General features: G+C 53.6%; 1 protein-coding gene across 2 annotated transcripts in view; it reads left to right on the plus strand.

Annotated features, from left to right (window-relative positions):
• ZBTB16 (zinc finger and BTB domain containing 16) overlaps window positions 1-19,947 on the plus strand; it is a 55,178-nt gene that overhangs the window by 29,300 nt on the left and 5,931 nt on the right. For both annotated transcript variants that reach the window (XM_068172166.1, XM_068172167.1), the window contains exon 4: window positions 6,494-6,580. In XM_068172166.1, coding sequence (XP_068028267.1) covers window positions 6,494-6,580 — 87 coding nt within the window. The remainder of the gene's footprint in view (window positions 1-6,493; window positions 6,581-19,947) is intronic.

Below are 19,947 nucleotides of genomic sequence, written 5' to 3' on the forward strand. Positions count from 1 at the left end.
CTGTTGTGCCACAGCCTTGCAGGTGCAGGGTAAATACTTGGCCCCGTGTTGACTCTCAGTATAAAGTGTAAATGTAAAGCCTTTAATGCCATGCAAAGTCGTTCCCTACCTGCTGCCCGCCTTGCTGGCAGACGAGCTCTCAGAGATCTCTAAGGATGACATGGAGAGTTAGTTGCCCTTCTCCCAGAAAAGCAAATTGTCAGGGAAGGCGAGGTGGGAGACCCAGCTTGTTGGTTCTGTGGTTCAGAGCACCACTGGTTTGACCAGGGAGGCTGATCCCAGCACTGCCGCTCCCTCAGCTGCATCCTCGCCAGAGCTGATGCTCAGTGGGTGCTCATTCTCAGCCCCGGATGCTGGTTACTCAGCACCTGCTGTGAGCTGGGTTTGTTCCCCAGGACAGGGAGGAAAGGCGGTTTCTGTCTGTCCCCGGTTGCTTTGCCTCTCCATCCAGCAGAAATGGCTGCTGTGGAGATGGCTGTGCTGCCCTTCTCCACTCTGGGCTGGGAACAGTGGGAATAGCCGATAGTGTGCAGGGATGCTCACGGGCAGCATGGGGAACATACAGGGAGCAGCCCTGTAGACCCCTGCCCTGCTGGTTCACACCTTCCCTCCCCATCCAAATACGCTCCATCATCAGGAGAGGCAGAAGAAAGCCCCCAGGTCCTATTGGGGGATGGACGAGCTGTCCAGGGAGCAGGGGTTCCCAGGGGATGGGGTCCAACGTGCTGGTGGGGTGGCGCCTCAGACAGAAGGGAACGGCACGTCCCACCCACCCTTGCCTCTCTCTGCCCAGTGGGAGAAGAGGGGGCTCATCCCGGGCCGTGCACCTCCACCGAGCATCGCCCCCTCTCCCGTGGCGGGCGGGATGCGCGGGCCGAGCGCGGCTCCGGCCCCGGCCCGGCCGGTACCCGCGGCGGCTCCCGGGGGAGCCTCCGCCCCCCCGCCCCGGCTGGCCGGCGTCCCGCGCTCGGTCCCGGGTGATGTCAGCGGCCTGCCGGCAGGTCTGGATGTTCTGCCAGCGTTCCCGCGTTTATGATCATCCGCAGATGTGCATCCAAGAACACACTGTACCCACAGCAGAAATTAATGCAGGCTTGACTGCTGGCCAAGCCGCGCACACGGGGGAGAGGAAGAAAGAAAACAAAAACTGTTTAATGCTGTTTATAAATTATACACTGGCTGATGAAAAATACATTTCTCTTAGCCCCCACCCCTCCCCTCCCCATCCTCTCTGCCTCAAGAGCCTGAACTGAGACCAGAAAATTATGGTTTGCTTTTTAGCTCCTGTTTTGGCCGGGTTCCTGGACCTGGCCGCTGGGTTGAAGCCAGCTTCTTGCTTCTCCCCGCCCTCACCTGATGAAATACGTTTATTTTTCACCCACCGTCTCTCACCGCTCCCTTGGTTTGGCCGCCCCTTGTTATTGACATTATTGACATCATTGATGCTATTGATGTTCTTGAAGGCGGGGTGCCAGGAGGGGTCCACGCGCCCAACGCATCCGACGTCCATCCATCCGTCTTGTTCCCTCACAATGTCCGTGGCCATCACTGCCCACCTGCTTTCTGCTGGAGGGGGGGAAACTTCCCAAACTTCCCCCAAGGTTGTGGTGCTGGAGACCCCCCTCACTTGGGCTGGGAGGCAAATGGGGCAGGAGCCCCCCCATCCCTGCCCACCCCTCCCCACACGCTCGCCAGCCATTTACGCAGCTTTTGTGTTGTTTTTAATACCGCTAATGTTTATCATTTGCCCAACAGGCTTGACAGATTTTGTTTCCTGTCGAGCGGCGGCGGTGGCAAAGCCCCCCCGGTTGCCAAGGAGCCGCCTCCCCGCACCGTCACGGGCTGATTTGGTATTCCGCGCGGCGCCCCGCCGCATTTCTGTATGCAAGACAAAGTGTTTTGATGGAGGACGATTGCAGGAGTGTCTGGAGGCTGTTTGGAGTTTTATGGGCTGTGCAGTACGCGCCGTGCTCGCTCGCCGTGCGGGGCTGCCAGGGATGGGGTCTGTAATTTTTTCCCTGTGGAGAGGATGCTGCTGGAAAGAGTGGCACTGGCAGGGGCAGCAGGAAAGGGGGCTGTGTAAAAACCTGCCAGTTTGGGATGCCAAGTCATTATTAAAATTAATCATTTTAATTATTATTTTTTTAAATGAAAATACTCCCTGCTCCACCAGTCCCCGTGTGGTGCAGGCGTTGGTGGCACTGCCTGGCCAAGGTTGGGTGATGGTGTTGCCACTGACCACCACCTCACCCACCCCCAAGCCCCTGCTCCATCGCTGCAGGTGCTTTCCCAAGGCTCTCCAGGGCAGCCCGGGAGATGCTGCCACAGCATCCTTCTCAGACAAGTTTCTGGCACTCCAGCTCAAGGTCCCTCCTCACTCTGTAATGCCCACACCTCACTTTTTCTGATGTTAGTTATTACCTTTCTGTGGCACTTTGGGAAGCAGGAGAGGAGGCTGACTTTCCAGGCCTGCTCTGCAGCTCTTTTTTAAGCCCTTCTTGGGTTTCTCTACGGCATTTTTTTAGCACAGAGATTTTCATGACTTGTCTCTTCCACTTGGGTGAAACAGGGGAGAAGGGAAATAATAATAATGATAATAATAATAATGGCAATAATAAAAATCCGAAAGCGGCTTGATGTGGGCAAAAGAAGAAAACAAGAGAATGGGATAGAGAACAGGCTAAATTTAAAATTGTAATTGGCTGACTTCCACAGGCTTGCGGGTGTTTTAATGACTCATAATAACTTCATTTAAAACCAGCTGAGCAGAAAATAGATTGGAGAGGAGCCTCAGGCCATTATGGATTTGTTTTTTTTTTTTGACAAGCTCTGTTTTCGGCAGCCAGGAAGGCACTCGCAGAGGGCTCGGCTGCTGCGCTCCCCGAGTTGGTGGTCTGCCCAGCAGAGATTGTATAGAAGCCGGGCTGGCTCTTCTCTTTTTTTCCCTTTTTTTTTTTTTTTTGGCTGATTAAAAATAGATGCCTTGAGGTATTATTTTAGCATCGCTGTGGTTTGGTGCTTTTTTCTTTGCACTTCTGATGTGGTAAACGGAACATAAATAAAATTGTTTTTGAAATTACTGAATTAATTAGGTAGTAAAGCAATGGCAGTGCATAAATTTTCTTGCCAATTTTTTTTAATCCATATTTCCCCCCTCACATCTCCATTTTCTCACCAATTACAGCCTGTTAATAATATACAATCCCAATTTTTTATTAATCACTTCTGCTGAGGGAGGGGGTGTCGCATTCTACTGATGGGGCCATTGTGCCAAAACAGCAGCCGAGAAGGCTGGATCCTCCCCCACCACTCTCCTCACCAATTTCCCATCTTCCTCCTCCCTGAGCCATCTTCCTCCTCCTCCAGAGGATGCTGGCAGTCCCTCTTTTTCCTGTATTCCTTCTCTTTTCCTGAGCTAGAGTTCAGCGTGCCTCTTCCATAGGCCCATGGAAGTTTCTCCTCCCCAATAAAGTAATTAAATGATGGGCATTGGGAGGGACTGTTGGGATGATGGTGGCTGAAACAAGATGAGCTCTGCCATCCAACCCACCGAGCTAAGCCCAGATGGTTGGGAGGGAGCTGCAGCCCCTGCCTGGGTCGTGATCCATGGGGCATCCCGCTCCCGAGAGCCGCCGTACCGCCCGGCAGCCTGCTCCCTCACATTTCTTGGGGGGGAAACTAAATAAGAGAATCATAGAACCATTAAGGTTCACAAAGATCCTGAAGTCCAACCTGAGTTCTGCCCCTCCTTGTGGCTTTGGTGGCACTGCAGACCTGGGCAGCTCTAACCTCGCTTGGGGGGCACATGGGGCAGCAGTGACTGCGCAGATCACGCAGGACGGAACGAGCAGCCGCTCCTCACCCGTTTGCACCAGCGACCTTTATTAGGCAGGGGCTATAAATTTGCTTGTGCGGATATAAATGCACGGCAGGGGGGCTGGTGCCAGCAGCAAGGCTCGCGCCGAAACACGGCCGATACTTGGCAGCACGCGCAGTCCTGTCCCATGCCATCGATAAGATCATCTGCAGATATCTATATGTTGTAGGCGATACGAGGTGCTGGCTAAATATACCCTGCCCAAACCTGCGCGTGCATTCAGAGGGGCTGATGGTTTCTGTTTAAGGCAGGGAGAAAGGCAAGGAGGGGGGAGAAGAGAGCCCTGCCATGAGCTCCGCTTTCCAACGTGTCCTGCTCCCTTTCATAACAAACAGCAAGCCGTGGTGGTTTTTTTCTGAGCCCTGTTATAATAAGCTCAGATGTTGGATGACATTTTCCCAGTGACTCACATAGTAAAATTAACCTTGAACTATTTACATATTCAATCGCCGCCCTCCTCCTCCTCCCCCTCCCCGCCGGCGTGTGTACATTACAGGAATTCTGGCTCCGTATCAGTTTTTTGTTTTGCTGATGAGAAAAGAAAAAAAAAAAAAAAGATAAAAAAAAAAAAAAAAAACAACCTTCCCCCGCCTGGAGTACACATCTACTTGAGGGAAAGAACACGCAGTCCTGGCCTTTGGAAATTGGCAGGCGGCGTGCTGTTCCCGCGCTGATAAGAGGTACTGTAAATAAAACTGTACGGCAGCGCCTGCTGTAAATGCCCCGCGTCTGTACTCATTGTTCTGACAGCTCCGGCTTTTTTTGGGTCCGCTGTTTTGGTACACACTGTGCTTCCTTATGTAAGCCAGTGCGCCCGGCTCCTCCCTGCGTTCGCCCTGTTTATTTTCGCCTCGCCAGGAATTTTTCCTCCCCCCCTCCGCCCGCCCCCCGGCCAGATGCTGGCTGCCTTTGCCTCGCCTGGCCGTGCCTCGCTGCGTCTCTGCGGCCCCTCTGGCCACAGCTTGCGGAGGGCACCGGCACGTCTCTCCTCCCCACTAATCCCATGTGGAAATGGGGGAAGCGAAAGCAAACGCCGTGTTTATCAGGACCGTGCGGCGTCTCAGCCTGCGGGTGCAAGCCCCTCCGAGCACCGCACGCCCGGGAGCGCCGGTGCACAGCCGCAGGGAGGGGCGCGCTCCAGCAGCCGCCCTGCCCGGGGAGGACCTGTTGCTGCCACAGTTGTTGCATCCTCACGCATCGTGGGTTGCCATATCCTCGTGGATCGCGCTTGGCTGCGGTGGGGCCGGCGGAGCTTTGAGTGGCGATGGAGAGCCATTGCCTTGGCAACTGCCGGCTGCGCATCGCCCGCACCGTGTGCCGAGCGGCCCGCGCTGCCGCCCTATCGATCCGGCCCCTCGCCGCCCGGCGGCTTCTCCCCATCCCGGCGCCTTCACGGGCACACTCTTCCTCTCCCTGCTGTGCATGGAGAGGGCAGCTCCGGCAGTACCCGCATCCCAGTGCCCCACATCCCTGATGGCGTGCCGGGCGCGTGGTCCCTGGCCGTGGCAGGTGTGAGGGAGCCACCCCGGAGCACCCCAAAGTTTGGGTGTGTTTGCCGCTTTGGAGCCGCCAGTGGCCCAGGTGCACTCGGGTTGTTTTGAATGCAAACTTGACATCGCAGTGAGGGCGGCGGGGAACAACATATGCACAGTAAACAGGCAGACTGTCATATTGATTAACAGATGAGACCTCTATTATCGATCAGCTCTTGGCGAGAAAATTTATCACTTTTAATTTCGCCGCTGCCAAATATTTCTGCCTGCGAGCCAGCCGTTACCGAGACAATTTAAAGGCAAAGGAATTCTCTTTTCAGTGCATCTTGTGTACCTCTCTCCCTGTTGCCTTCTCTACCCACCTTTCCCCAGATCCCAGCCTGACTGTGGGATGGAGGGCTCGGTGGGGTAGGAAGGAGAGGGGAGAGGCAGTATGGACCCCTGAAAGTGGGCAGCACAGCATTCTGCGAGGCAGTGCCCCCACCTCGAATGCTGCTCTGTAACATTCAGCTCCTCACAACAGATGAATCAAACCTTGAAATGAGGCCGTGGCTTTGTCCCGCAATGCCGTTGGATATGGTGTGTCATTAGTCTGGTTTCATCTAGAAGTTACTTATCTGCTGCTGGGCGTCCTGGGTTTTCCCTCGCCCAAACCAGCAGCACATTGATAGTAATTTTCTAAGAATAGCCCCAAATCCCACACCTCTTTCCAGTAGTCAGAGATGCCTCTGAGCTTCTTGCTCAGTTGTCGCATTCCAGCCACATCCCTCATCAGGTGCATCTCTGGCTACCAGCAGCACCAGCCACGATGGGGAGAGGAAACCAATTGCAACTGGATAAGTTGCAGTGCTAATTAAATGCATTGATATGCAATGATTTAAAATAATAATAATAATAATCTTTTCCTGGCAAGCAGCTCTGTATTTTGCTGTGATGTGCAAGGAACAGGAGCACAGGGCTGAATGAGGCACTGCTTTTGCTGGCTGCACAGGGACATTAAACACAAAACCTCTCCATGGCGCTGGTCTTGGAGTGTTAATGGCTGCAGCAGTGTCCAGGTGCACGTTCAGGTGTGCGTCCTTCTGTCCCTGGAATAACCCTCCTCTCCCTTTTCTCTCCCCAGCGGGTGCCAAAGCCCTGGTCTGCGATCAGTGCGGCGCCCAGTTCTCGAAGGAAGATGCCCTGGAGACGCACCGGCAGACGCACACCGGTACGTGGCCCTCCCCTTCCACCCTTCAGTTAGGTGCAGGTTTTAACATTTGGGATGCCTTTGTCACCCTTTGCCCAACAGAGAACTGGACCGTCTGCAGTTCCTGCCTCTGCGCTGCCCAGGCAGCCCCTGTTCCTCTAACACTAAAGCACAGATTAAGGCATCAGTGGGTGCAGTGCTGTTTCACCACTGCTCAGCATCAGCATGGGAAACAATGGCAGAACAAATGTGAGGTCGTTTGTCCCCTTTGCAAGCAAAGCTTGTCCCTGTCCAAACACCTCCCAGAAGTTGTTTTCTGCCATGTTTCTGCTCTGGCACTTCCCAGCCCTTCAGTGATGCCACCGTCGGGAACACAAGGATCTCTTCAGCCTCTTGCAAAAGCTGCCGTGCCTGGGAAAGGTTTGCCTGGGGGAATTCACAGCCGGGCAGACCCAGGTGGAGCCCTTCACCCTCCAAATCTAGACTGGAGCAGGACAGAGCGCCCGCTTCTCCTGTGCTATATCGGGAGAGGTATAACTGAGCACAGGTTCGTCTTTCAGTGCTGAAAGCCCTGATATAAATGCCACTGGCAGTGAGTTTGTGCTCAGGGCTGGCACAGAGAACCCGTCCGACTTCACGCTGGGGGTGTGAGGATGGATGCAAAGTGCTGTGTCACCGGGCGGGAATGGCTCCGGCTGTCACCCGGGCACGGAGCTGTGCTGGCCAAACACCAGTCCATAAATCTTAAAGTACTTGCCCTCCCTGTCCATAGCCATGCAGCTGGAGGCTGGGTTTTGCCATTCCAGGTCTGTTTGGTCCCTCTGTGCTGTAGGCTGAGGAGAAGGGCTGTGAAGGGGCAGCCAGCACAGGGAGGGACTGGCTGCACAGGGCTGAACAACCCAAGCCCAGGCAGGGGGTTCAAAGTGGCCAAGCAAATTGCAACTTGTTCCCCCTTCCCTTCTATTTCCCAGACCCGTTGAGCATCCTGGGGTGACAAGTGGGAGCCCAGCCATGGAGCTGAATGATGCCTTCACCCCAAACCATCCTGCAGATGCAGAGCAGTTTGGCTAACAGCCCTGACATCCCCGTAGGGATTAAGCCCCCTTTGGCCGGTGAATCCTTAGGACTGGACTGTGCCAAAACTCAAAGGGCAATGGGCAACCAGAACAGGGGGACACGGTGACCCAAGGGGGGCTTGTTATCACTGCCTCCAGCTGTAAACATGGCAGAGGGGATGAGAGGCCAGGGCAGCCAAAATGAATAGTTTCCTCTCCTCTGCTGGCATGGAAAGCATCCCTCCCCTGCCTTGCTATAATTAACCCCCTTCCCAAATAATAGCATCTTCCAGAATGGGTTTGTTTTGGACATCATTCCTTTGCCCTTAGCTGCAGGTTGGCTGGCAAAAGACCTTCCAACATACCAGATGAAAGAAATGTATAACCCTTTCTGGTAGAGAGGCAGGTAGAGGCCTTCAGGGATGGCATCAAAAGCTGAGCAGGGTGTCTGGTGCAGGCTGACCAAATCCACCCACATTACTCAAAAACAGTGTCCAGGGGAGATGTGGGACCTCTCCACAGGAGTCACTGCTTCCCCACATGACCTACAACTGTGAAGCTTTGTACAGAAGATGAAGGTCTCTCAGGGTTTTCTTTCAGCACATGTTGCTGTTTCTCAGGTGGACTCTCAGCACCCAGAACCCCCTTTATATTATTTTTTTCCCACTGCCCTCCCTGCTGCTTTGAACGAGGGTAACACAAAGCCAGGCTGTTGTATATGTGCTGCATCAAGCACTGCTCGTCTCCACAGCAGAAAACTAACACCCCACTTCCTGAGGCAAGGCAAAAAACAAGAATAAATACAAAAAAATAGTTCCTGCTTGTAAGCACGGCACTGGCAGTGCTGTGTGCAGCCCCACAGACACGGGGCCGAGACGCCCTCTCCGGGTGTGCACTGTCCTTGGCCCCCGTCCCACTGCAATAGGAAAAGCAGCAACTGTTTTGGCTCATCTTCCAGGAGCACAAGCTTGGTGCTGGGGAGGAGAGCATGGAAAATTCCTTACCCTTCTCAAATGTAGAGGAAAAAACAGAATGGATTGAGATGGCAGCCCGAGTAGCCCCAGGCAGCACCGCTGGGAGTCGGGATGTGCACACGAGCGGTGCTCGTGCTAACGGGTTTTGGGCTCGTGCCGGCATTTATAAATATCAGAGGTGACTTGTCTCAAGTTTCCTCCCGTGTGCCAAGGCAGTTAGCACACGGCAGCCGGTGTCAGTCAGCGGGACAGCACAGATTTACTCCTGACCCAGTTTCACGTGGGCATGAGCAACTCCCACTGTAGAGCACGTTTGCTTCAGCAAGTAGCTGGCTTTTTGATTTGTGGGGTTGGCGTGCCCCCGGCCACACCACTAAGGATGGAGCAGGACCCTTCACTCTCCCTGGCCCACATCCCCTGGGCGTATTCCCTTCCTACATCCCATACTTGCATCCCTCATATCCCTCGTATCCTCTGCCCTGAGACACCAGTAGCAGAAAAGAATTAATAAAACCAACATGTAACTGAAAATTGAAAAGCTCTATATCTTCCCCCCTTTTCTTCCCCCCTGTTTTTTTCTTTTGCTGGGATGTTGGTAGCGTTTTGATTTAATAGTTGGCCAAACACAAGGGTCTATTTTATTCAGAGTTTACAGGCCTCAGGGCTGTTATTCCTCCAAATTTAATAGCATTGAAATTGCAGGGTTGGCGATAATTTGCCTATCACTTTCTGCTCTCCCATTGATGTTTATTGTCAGCGGGATGGAATCTCAATCCGATTCACTTAGATAACATGTCTGTTAAACATTTAGATAATTGTGCCATCATTAACTTGTCACATTATTTTAGAGATTCAAAACAGTCGTGCAGTATAAGCGGAGGTACAAAGGGAGAAAGATCTGGCGCGTGAGAGCAGGAACCCAGGAGCAGAGGTGGCAGGATGCCCCCGCGCTGGGTCCCATGGCAAGTGTTGCTCAACGACCACACAGGGGTTTTTTAAAATGTTTAAATTATTTTTGTGTTATATGCCAGAGCACTCGGTGTTTTTCCATAGAAGAGCATCCCAGCAACCCCATTACTGGCTTGGGTTTGCCAAGGAATGCGTGGGAGCCTGGAGGAGGTGGAGGGGGCATTGCGCCGGAGCTGCACTGTCACACGGGCAGGCACCACCCCTGCTCTTGGCAGATGTACATTGAGTCAAATTTATTATATATTTGTCTTATCTCCTCTCATTTGCTTTGCTTTGTCTGCCTCAAAATGGTTCCAGCCCAAAACCTTGCAGTGGTGCTGCAGATGTATGGCACACTGCTTCTTCCAGTGTGGAAATGACAGATTTTGAGCAAGTGGAACATAACACATGAGTTTGGTGATGTGAGCTATAAATCACACTGAAAAACAAATTCTGTTTGCCTCACACTCAGCGTGGCACCACAATTAATGGTCAGGCCAGCGCTCCACTAGGATGCTGGCATGACTCTGCCAGTGGCTGGGGCTTGTCTCAGTGGTGCCACTGGCCACCAACAGCCATCTGCAATGTCCCTGCTCCAGCAGCAGATTTGGGAGATGCTATTTGTGGCTTGTCCTGCTGCATCCTCTTCCACATTTTCATCAAAGCAATGCCTGGCACAAGCAATTGGCACACTTCCTTACCAAAACCAACCTGACATCCTCCTGGGCTGCCTGTGACTTTCTGTTACCGTTCCACAGGACTCAGGAGCGTTTTCTGAGAGTAGCCCGATGAGACTTTGTGGGGAAATACCTCCGGATGGTGCTTTTCTCCATAGCTAGAGATAATGCACTGTAGTATTAAGTACGCTTAGAGGTAATTATCCCTCCCGTGCTCGCCTCGGCTCCGCAGTCCCAGCGGGGGGAGGGCGCGCCGGCGATGCTGTGCTGTGATGGACAGTCGATGCTTCCAGATTTTCTCTTGGGTGCAAGAGTGGATTCTGGATGCTCAGGTGCCGGCCCCAGCTCACAGAGGGTCTGGGGGCAGTGGGTCCTAGGGGCGCAGCACAGAGCCCCTTTGTCTGACAGTAATGTCCTGTGACAGCACTTGAAATCTGAGTCCTGGCGCGCATTCCTGCAGCCGGGAATCTCCCTGCCTCCCAAACCACGGCTGCTTCTGCCACTTTGACAGCAAATGGCAGCAAGAATTCCCTGTGCCCCTTGGTGCACACATGGGGAAATGTGATGAGGCCAGGCATCATGCAAGCTGGTGGATTCACCAAAAGGAGCAAGGAGATGGGAGCGTGGCGGAGCCATGCAGCCACGATGGCATCAGGGCCAATGGTCTGCCTTTAATTTTCCTGTGCAAATACTATTTAAAGCACGATGAGAAAAGCCCTTCGCTAAGCTACGGAGAAATCTTTCTTGTCCTTTAATTCTAGATGAAGGGGATTAGTGTGAACATATTTAACCTCTGACCCATGGACAAAAGCATTATCAAATTTAGTTGCCAAGTGGCTCCCCATTTAACCAAACCAGTGCAGTATCACTGCAAGTTTTTTTCCTCCCTCCCTTGAAAGCTTTAACATCTATTGTTGCCCTGGAGCACCGGAGGGCCTTGGCAGCCTTCCTTTGCTGGCATTCAGGGTGCTGGTCAGAGCCCCATAGGGGAATACAGCATGACTTGGTACTCACTGCTAGAACCCACAACGGCTTCACAAAGCCAGCCCCCCAAAAAGCAAAGCCTTCTGTAAATGGGGCTGGTTTCTCCCTGGTTTCTGCATGCCCAGCTCAGCGCTGGCCGCACGCAGGCCTGTGCTGGCACGGAGGATGCTTGGCCATCTCTCCAGAGCACAGAGAGATGCCTCTGTCCCCCTTTGCTCTGGAGCACAAGGGATCAGCTATGGCAAGCTTGAGGATGCTCGGCATTTCCATGCTGGGCTTTATAAAAGAGGGATGAAACACGGTCTCAGAGGCGGCCGGGGTCTCCTGGTCCAGCAGAGGAATGCCGAGAGGGGCCTCCCGTCAGGAGCCGGTGTCCGTTTACAGTGCATCTCTCATAAACCCGGCGGCGGGGGCGAGGGCAGGGGGACCGGCCCTCCTGGTATGTGATTGATTATCTGGTATTTATGCCATTGAGGACTTTTCAGCGGCTCGGGGTCAGGGGGTCATCTCATGTGTCTTGCTGCAAATCCGCTTCCTTTTGTACAGTGCGGGCTGGGTGAGCAGACACACAAAAACAGCTTTTTCTTTTCCTTGGGAAAAAGGGGAGGGGGGCGGGCTGGTGTCAATGAATTTTTTTTTTCAGCCTTTCCTGAATAGTGTCCTTTTTAATTCCAAAGAACTTTTAATTAAAAGTAGCAGGAAAGTTCATCTCGACAAGGTTTAACTTACCTTAGCAGTTACTTTTGTCCCCCGGGATTCGCGTCTCCCCGCTGTACAAAAACCCCCAACAACTGGGGGCCAGGCTGCGCTCGGTGCCGCTCCACGTCTCCCCGGCTTTGCCGATGGGGCCTTTTCATCTTTTCTCTTTTTTTAATGATGGGGGTGCAGGAATAATAAGCAGATGCTGCGAGTCCCGGCTTTGTGCCTCACGGCAGCCGGTCCCTCCACTGGCCAGGCTCCGCCGGGCAGCCGCCTCAGCACCAAAAAGGTCATTTTGTTGTTTTGGGTGTGAAGCAGGGCTTCGTGACAACTCCGTGGGACTAGAGGATGCCAGAGTGGTGCCACCTTGAACAGGAGAGATGCGCAAGTGGAATGGATTGGCAGTGGGCAGGTGGTGCTCTCTGCCAGGTGAGATGATGGCAGTGGTGATGGTGATAGTGGTCTCCCATGGAAAGACCCCTTGGTCTCCTCACCAGAGCTCTTTTTTGGGAGGTGGAGCAGTTTCTAGCACATCAGTCAAACAACAGTTCAGAAGCAGTGGGGGAGTTACTCTGGGTTTTCAGCAGAAAGTCAGATTGTTTTTTCAGCTGATTTCAGTCCAATTTCCAGTGGGGAAGAGGAAATCTGGGAAGCTGGTGCAGTGATGATGAGTATGTGTGACAGCTTCCCATCTGATGCAGCGGCCAGAAGTGCCACCATGGTTTGGTGGTGGTTGCCCCAGAGAAACTGGTTCTCAGGAAGGGCAGAGGTGTCGCAACTCACAGCTTCCTAGGAATAGCAAGATTGAATCTGGCATTCTCCAGAATGGTGTGGGCTTAGGGAAAAGCAGCACAAAAGGGAGGTGCCGCACATACATGTTCAGATACCAGATTACTGCATTTGGCCAGGTGATGTGTTTTGCCAGGAAAGGGGGCAGTTTTCCATCAGTACCTTTAGGGCTGGAACAACTGAGTAATAGTTTTTGCCAAGGATGATCATGAGTCTGCCTGAATGGGTTTAATATGTGTTGATATATTTTGATAGATATTCAGTACAATAAAAAGGCTTTGGGGTTACCATTTTGCAGGGAGGATGTGCCTCCAGCTTCGGCCAGAAGGCTTTAGGGACTGCAAACGGCTTCAAACAACTGTTTGGCCTGAAAAAATGGAAATTGGGCTGGAGAGCACAGCGCACCATAGGTGTGAAGTATCCACAGTGCAATCCCAGGCTAGAAGCATTAAAAAGCTCAGGAGCCTCCCACCTCCCCCAGCCAGGAGGTGGAAATGCAATAAAAAGGATTGGCCCTTAAAAACTCCCTCTGCCAGGTTTGCATAGCACTCTGTTTCTTCGGGAAGAGGAGGAAACGCTGCTCAGGCTCTGTCAGTGTAGGCTGGGGTGATGCTGAACACATCCCTTCCTTCCAAAGCCTGGGGACCACATTCAGGGAGTAGACTGGGGAGCAGAAGCAGCAGTTTCCAGTGCTGGAAGCAGGGGTTAGGCATACAACACTCCAGGGTGGCTTGTTCTGGGAACAGGGGTGTGTCTGGACCATTGCTGTCCCCCAAAAGCATCCCTGACAGGCCTGGAGCTGCCCGTATCCCTTGCATTGCACCTCCACGGTGCGCTCAGCATCCTGCCCTGGAGGTGGGGGACACGTTGCAGTCCCCATGGCAGCTGATCCCACACCCTCCCAAAACCACATTTCCCGCTGAACGCCCGTTTGGGCCCACAGGCAGCCGCGGAGCTTCACCCAGCGCGGTCCAGCTGCCGCCGTGATTGACGCAAAGCCAGTCTATAAATAAAGTCTTTCTCTCCTCTCATAAAGACTTTGCGGTTTAGTTTGCTTTCAAGGTCAAGATCAGACCTTTCTAAATAAACACATATCAAAGGATCATTAGCGGAGCAGCACTGTTAAATTGAGATATTAACTTCTGTCAGCCGCGCGTTTCCTTTTTGTTCTGTAACTCGCGACTGCAGCGGGTTTTTATTATTTTGGCCCTAGGCAGTAGCATCTGGCTTCTGTAGAGACTGTAAAAATTAAAAAGCAACACAAATCATTGCGAGAGAAAAGCAGTAAATTCAATGATAAGAATTTAAAATTAAGATGTTTCGGCGCTTTTATATTCTGCAAAACATGAAACGAATGAGTTGTGTGCCTGTTGCCATAAAGCCACCGCTGCTAATCGTCGCCTGGCTCCTTCCCTCCCTGCACGTGCCCTCATAATCACTTTGCCTGAGCAATCGGAGGGAACACAGTGAGGGAAGGTGGTGATGATGGCAGTGGTGACAGTGATGGAGATGGAGGGTGCTGGGGAGGGCACAAGGTGCCACCAACTGGGCATGGGGGAGCAGCGGGCCACCAAAAGGGAGGCGAGAAGGGGATGCTCAAAAGAAGACAGAGAGGTCAAGCTACGAGGGTGTGACTAATGAGCCAGTGCATGAGGATATGGGACCACATTGTCCCCCAGGTCCAGATGGCCCCTGGAATAAATCACCCCCAGCAGGCATGAGCTGCCCATGCCAGAGCTGCAGCTCAGGACCTGGCACGCATTGCCCAGGCTGCTGCGGGCACCAGCATCCCATACATCCTCCATGTGCACCCTGCCCTGGGCGGTGGGGAGAGCAGGAGTGTGGCTGGGTGGGAAGCAGCCCTGTGCATCACTGCAGGAGCAAAAAATGAGGCATTTATTTTGGGGAGTTTGTTAATCCCCCGTGCTTGCAAGGTCAGTGGTGTGCAACTGCTCTGAAACACCAGAGTTTTCCTCAGCGTTTGTAAAAGGGTGAGCTGGCACGGAGGCAGCAGGCAGTGCCAGAAGCTTGGCCTGCCCTCCTGTTGCAGCCAGAGTGTCCACATCCAGCCCAGGAGGAAAACCAGCAGGGGCAGGAGAGCAGGCGGCGTCGGCTGCTTTTTAAGAATTAATTTTCCATAGTCGGTTAAAGTTGGGAAGAAAGCTGTGCTATCTCTAAGTAAATAATAATAATCAAACAAATGCCCCCTTGGGAGAAGTTGCCTTCCATAAAGACGTTAATTAGCACAGAAGCCAAGCTGTGGAGTCCAGAGGCAGCCTTTGAAACTGGGATGATTTGGTGACTCTGGCACAAAATGCACACATTTCCTGTGTTTATCTTATGGGGATTTCCCCCCTTCTCCACTGAACCATGAAGGCTGTAGGTGCTGTTTGACTCAGCACAGTAATGAATGCCATCACCTCTCAGTAGCACTGGAGCGGGTGGCACCACACGACACAGCTCTGCACAACACCTCTGCATCCAGGCAGGCATCTGCAGGTGCTGTGTCCCAACAGCAGCATTCAGGGAGGGCTCCTTTGCACCTGCCTGTGGGTGCACTTCGGTGCTGCCACCAAAAACACCATTTCAGGTTTCATAATAATCCTGAAAACAGACTCTGAAACTGGGTTGATTTTCTTAGCATCCACATCATCCTGGGGCAAAATGCAGCCTTGGTGCTGGTGCTACCCAGGCCTGTGCTGGTGCCTGCTTTTCAGGTCGATGCCAGCAGGATGCGTGCAGTGTTCCAGGGTCCCTTGTGGCAAGCTGAGCTGGGCACCTTCAGGCTGTCCTTCAGGCCAGCTGTGCCTGAGCTTGGGTGCTGGAGCTGTGACAGGGATGCTCCAGGCAATGTGCCCCTTGCTAGCACTGTTGCCTCTCCCAACCTTCCTGGAGGCAGGGCTGAAAGGGAGGGTTCTCTGCCACTCTCTGGCCACCATTGCCAATGGCACCTTCCTCCCCAGTGCTGCTGTTCCTGCAGCTAGGGCCTGCAGCTTCCCCTGCAGCAGCAGCCGGCAGTGTTGGCTGGGAGGTAGAGGCTGGTAGAGAGCTTTTGACATGCTGACAGAAATCATCAAATGTCCCTGAAATCTCATCTCAGGAGTGCCAACAGCCTTTGGGCTCCTGCTTTGCATGGCCAGGGTGTTTTGGAGCTGTTCACCTTTGTTGTAAGGACAGCAGCAGTGTCAGGTCACCTCTGGCACATGAACCATGTTGACATGATGTTAAACATGAAGAGTGAAGGAGGGAGCCTTGTGGAAGACCCTGAATTATCAGGACTTGAGCCAAGGGTTTGGGGGTTTTAGGGTGCATGAAGCAGCAACAGGCTCTGTCAGCATCCTTTGATGTGAGCGTGCTCATGGCCCTGATAATGCTGGAGCCTTCCCAGTGTGCCCCTCCACAGCCTTTCATTCCATGTTCCTGATTATTTCAAAGTGGATGGATCTGTTCATTTTTCAAGTCGGATAACGTGGGTCTGAGGACAGGCAGGGAAAGATGGCAGTGTTACGAAGAGGGCTCAGGGAGGGACAGTTTGGTTTGCACATCTCGATGTTGGTGCCGCGAGCCTGGGGACTGCCAGCCCCATGCTGCCACCATGCTGGGGCTCAGTGGGGATGGCTTCACCAGCACAGTGGCACTGCTCCCTTTGTGCCCCCTCCCCTGCTGCCACAGCATCCCCGAGTCACCCCATTCCCTGCCACACAGCAGGTCTGGGCTTGGCAGTGCTGCCAGGGCTCTGGGGGGGCAGCAGGCCAGCACACGCACGCATGCTCTAGCATGGGGGGAAAAACTTGAAGTCAAATGTCTGAAAGTCAGATCCCTTTTTAGTATGAATTTGCTGTATCTCATTCTAAGCACTAATTCCAATTTAATTGCAAGTGGCCTGAAGCCTCTTCAATAGGAGTAACAAATGGTTTGATTTTGTAAACTTCATCAGACTGCATTTTAAATGCGACACACTAGCCCGGCTCGAATGCCAATGAAGCACTGAAGTAGCTCTCTGTTTACTAATTATCCGTTTTTACTTCAAGCCACGCTGGCTGGCTTGTCTGATTAAATCGGATTTGTGGGATAGAGAACAGCTAGCAGAGTTTTCTCTATAGTAAACGAGATTGAAACTATGGCCCGCCTGGCTGCACACTGTAAATTATATTTCCTTTTAAAGGGGACGTGTCACCTTTCTCCTGCAGTGCACCTCCCGCATCCATAAACTCCACCAGGGCCCAGTGCCGAGGGAGACCCACCCCACCCTGCCTCCCTCACCCGTCGCCACGCCGGTTTTTAGTTTAATTCCTGCTCTGGCAGAGGCAGCGGGCGGGGGCGGTGCTGCAGCATCCCTCACTGTGACTCGGACGGGGCGCACTGTCACACGTCGCTTCTTGCTCATCATCACGTCTCTGGCGATTGCGCTGCTTTGGGACCAAGCTGCTGGAGAGCAGGGATGTGCATCTCCGGGCTTGCAGCCATAGGGTTTTCCCTTCCTCCATCAAGCATCCCCCCGCTAAAAATCAGTTTTGGGTCCACCTTGTATTTAAAAAGACCCTGCAAGATGTGGCCAACACGCTTACCAAAACACCCAAATCGCTCCAGCTTCCACCTCAGAACCCTGTGGCAGTGCTAACAGCTGCCCCACTAGTGGCTTTCAGCTGCTGGCACAGCACTGGATCTGGCAGGGACACAGAAAATGGGGATGGTGGGCAAAGGTGGCAGCTGAACGCAGCGTGCGGGGCTGTGCTTAAACCTTCCCAGTTGCTAAGACTTCAATTCTGCGAGCTTGACCTACGCCGCCCCCTCCCTCGGTATCTATCTTTGTGCCCAGGGGCTTTTTATATTTTAATTTGCTTTTGAACGTCCTGCAAAATTAATGGCGTGCTCGGGGCCATTGTGCTGTGTACAGTAGAGGGAAGGGCCGTCGGCGCCCGCCGAGAGCCAGCGCGTTTCCCGGGGAATGAATTGCTCGCCCGCCTTCACCCCTTTTAATTGTTGACAGTAAAAAGCGTTTAAATGCTGCTTAATTTGTAATCATCTTCCTGCAAAAAGGGGAGAAACCATTAAAATGTCAGGGAAATGAATAAATCCGTCTCTCACTGATTTGGGGCGGCAGCATTTCTTTATCGGGGGTGATTTTTCTTCCAGTGGCTGAGGGCTGGCTCGGGGCTTCTGTGGCTGGAGCCCAGGGATGCACTCACGACAGGACGCAGGGCTGAGTCCTGTGTCACCCAGTGTGGCACCCTCTCAAGAGTTTTGCTGGTTTTTCCCACTTCCCATCCTTTCTCCAAAGGCGGGACATAGCTGACATGTAGCCTGAAAAACAAAACAAGCAGCTTGAAGGGGCAGTGGGACGGTGCCCAGCAGACCCCGGCGTGGTGCCTGCCGCGCCCCTTGGCTGCTGGAGAGTGTCACCTGGGAGCCTCAGGGCTGGAACAAGCGCTGCCTGAGCTCCGTGTCCCACTGCTGGGCTCGGTGCTGGGATGCAGGGCCACCTCCCACCTCCTCCACCTCTGCCCAGCCCGTATCAGCCTTTGTGTCACGCAGATGCTCTGCTCTCAGAGCACAACTGGAAACGGGTGCCTTCACAGGCCACGCCAGTACACACTGGCCTCCCAGTCTGGGGTGTTATTTAGTGACACATTACTTGAAGAAGAAGGAAAAACAAGGGAGAAATTAACGGCGGCCTTTTGCACCTGGGGGATGCCCAGCTCCAGCCAACAGCCCCGTCCCGCTGCGTGCGCGAGGCAGCTCGTCCCCATCCCTGTGGCTGCCGGAGTCAGCCCGTTCCTTTTTTTTTTTTTTTTTTTTTTTTTTTCTTCAAGCGGGGGCCAATTAGTTTCACAAATGAGGGCCCTACGGTGCCAGGGAGGATTTGTTACGGCCCCGCGCGCCGGCCCGGCGGCATTGTCCTGCCCTCCGCCCCCACGGGAGCCCATTGTCCCCGGCCCCAGCGGGGGCTGCTGGCGGCAGATTTATCGGGGCCGGCGTCCCGCCGGCCAGGGCCTCCGCTCCGCAGCTGGCCGCGGCGCTGGGGGCTCAGCCCCGGGACCTTTGACCCGTCCTGCTGTCACCGCCGGGGCCGCCGAGGGCCGCGGGGCCGCATACCTCTTGGGATTTGCTCGCGCTGCCCGCTCGGGGCTGCTTTTTCTCTTTTTTTTTTTTTTTTTTTTTTTTGTCTTGGGAGCGTTTTGTCCGCAGCTGCACGGGGGGCACATGAGCCCACAACCCCCGGGATAAATCCCTGCAGGGGGAGAAAGGCAGCTCCCATGCGGGGCCACCTCTCTTGCTGCTTTTATTCCCATCTCACTGGGGCTTTTTTCAGATTTCAGAGCATTTTTGGGTAGCCCGGTGCAAGGCTGAGATTGAGCATCCCCCCAGGCAGCCTCTGCCATCCCCACCAGGACAGAGCTGACAGTGGCGTGCCACCATACACCTGGGTGGGTGATGGCAGGCGTGAACCGAGATGCTCTCCAGGATGCCCGTTGCCCGTGGTTCCCAAGCTGGAGGTGTGGGTCTGCCCAGGAGCATCCTTCCCTGTCCCCTGCCTGCATGCCAGGCAGGACCATGACGCTGCTGCCCATCATGTCCCTGCCCCCTGGTGCTGTGGTCCTGGTGGTCCCCCTGGGGTTGGTTTTGGCAGCATGGCAAGCAGCCCTCTGCCCCTGCTGTTCCTGAAGGCTGCATGGATTTGTTGGTTACTTTGAACATCTTGTGCTGCTAATGAATTGCTAATACAATTTTCTAGCTAATTTTATTTCCATAGTCCTCACATTTTAATGTCTCCAAAAAGCGAGCATTTATTTGCTTAATCTCCCTGTGTAATACAATTTGCAGTGACTCACAGTTCTGAACAATCAGCTATGCATAAGCGAAAACAAACTGTTTAACGGCTAGAGGTCTGAGATGTTTATGGACAGGGTACGAGCACCTGGGTCGGGGTTTTGTCCCTGTTGCGTTGCTGCAGCCAGGTTTGTGCCCAAGGGTGATGGTATGGAGCTTGGATCTGCCTTAGGGCTCGGGGCACACACAGCACAAGGGGTGGGCACGTCCCCCTCTCACATCCTGCCTCCTGCTCCCCAGGGCGCTTCATGGGGTCCCCTTTCCCCTGGGCATCACAAGGTCTGAGCTCAGCAGCTCTCAGAGGTGTGTGGGGATGCAGTGATCACCCAACAGCTGCCTTGTGTTTGGGCATCCCTCGGCATCGCCAGGGCTCCCAGCTGCCTCTGGTGCAATAAGAGCAACTTCTCCTCTTCAGCTGTTCCCCTCAGAGG

The sequence above is a fragment of the Anomalospiza imberbis genome, chromosome 24 (assembly GCF_031753505.1).
Source record: "Anomalospiza imberbis isolate Cuckoo-Finch-1a 21T00152 chromosome 24, ASM3175350v1, whole genome shotgun sequence".
NCBI classification, from domain to species: domain Eukaryota; kingdom Metazoa; phylum Chordata; class Aves; order Passeriformes; family Viduidae; genus Anomalospiza; species Anomalospiza imberbis.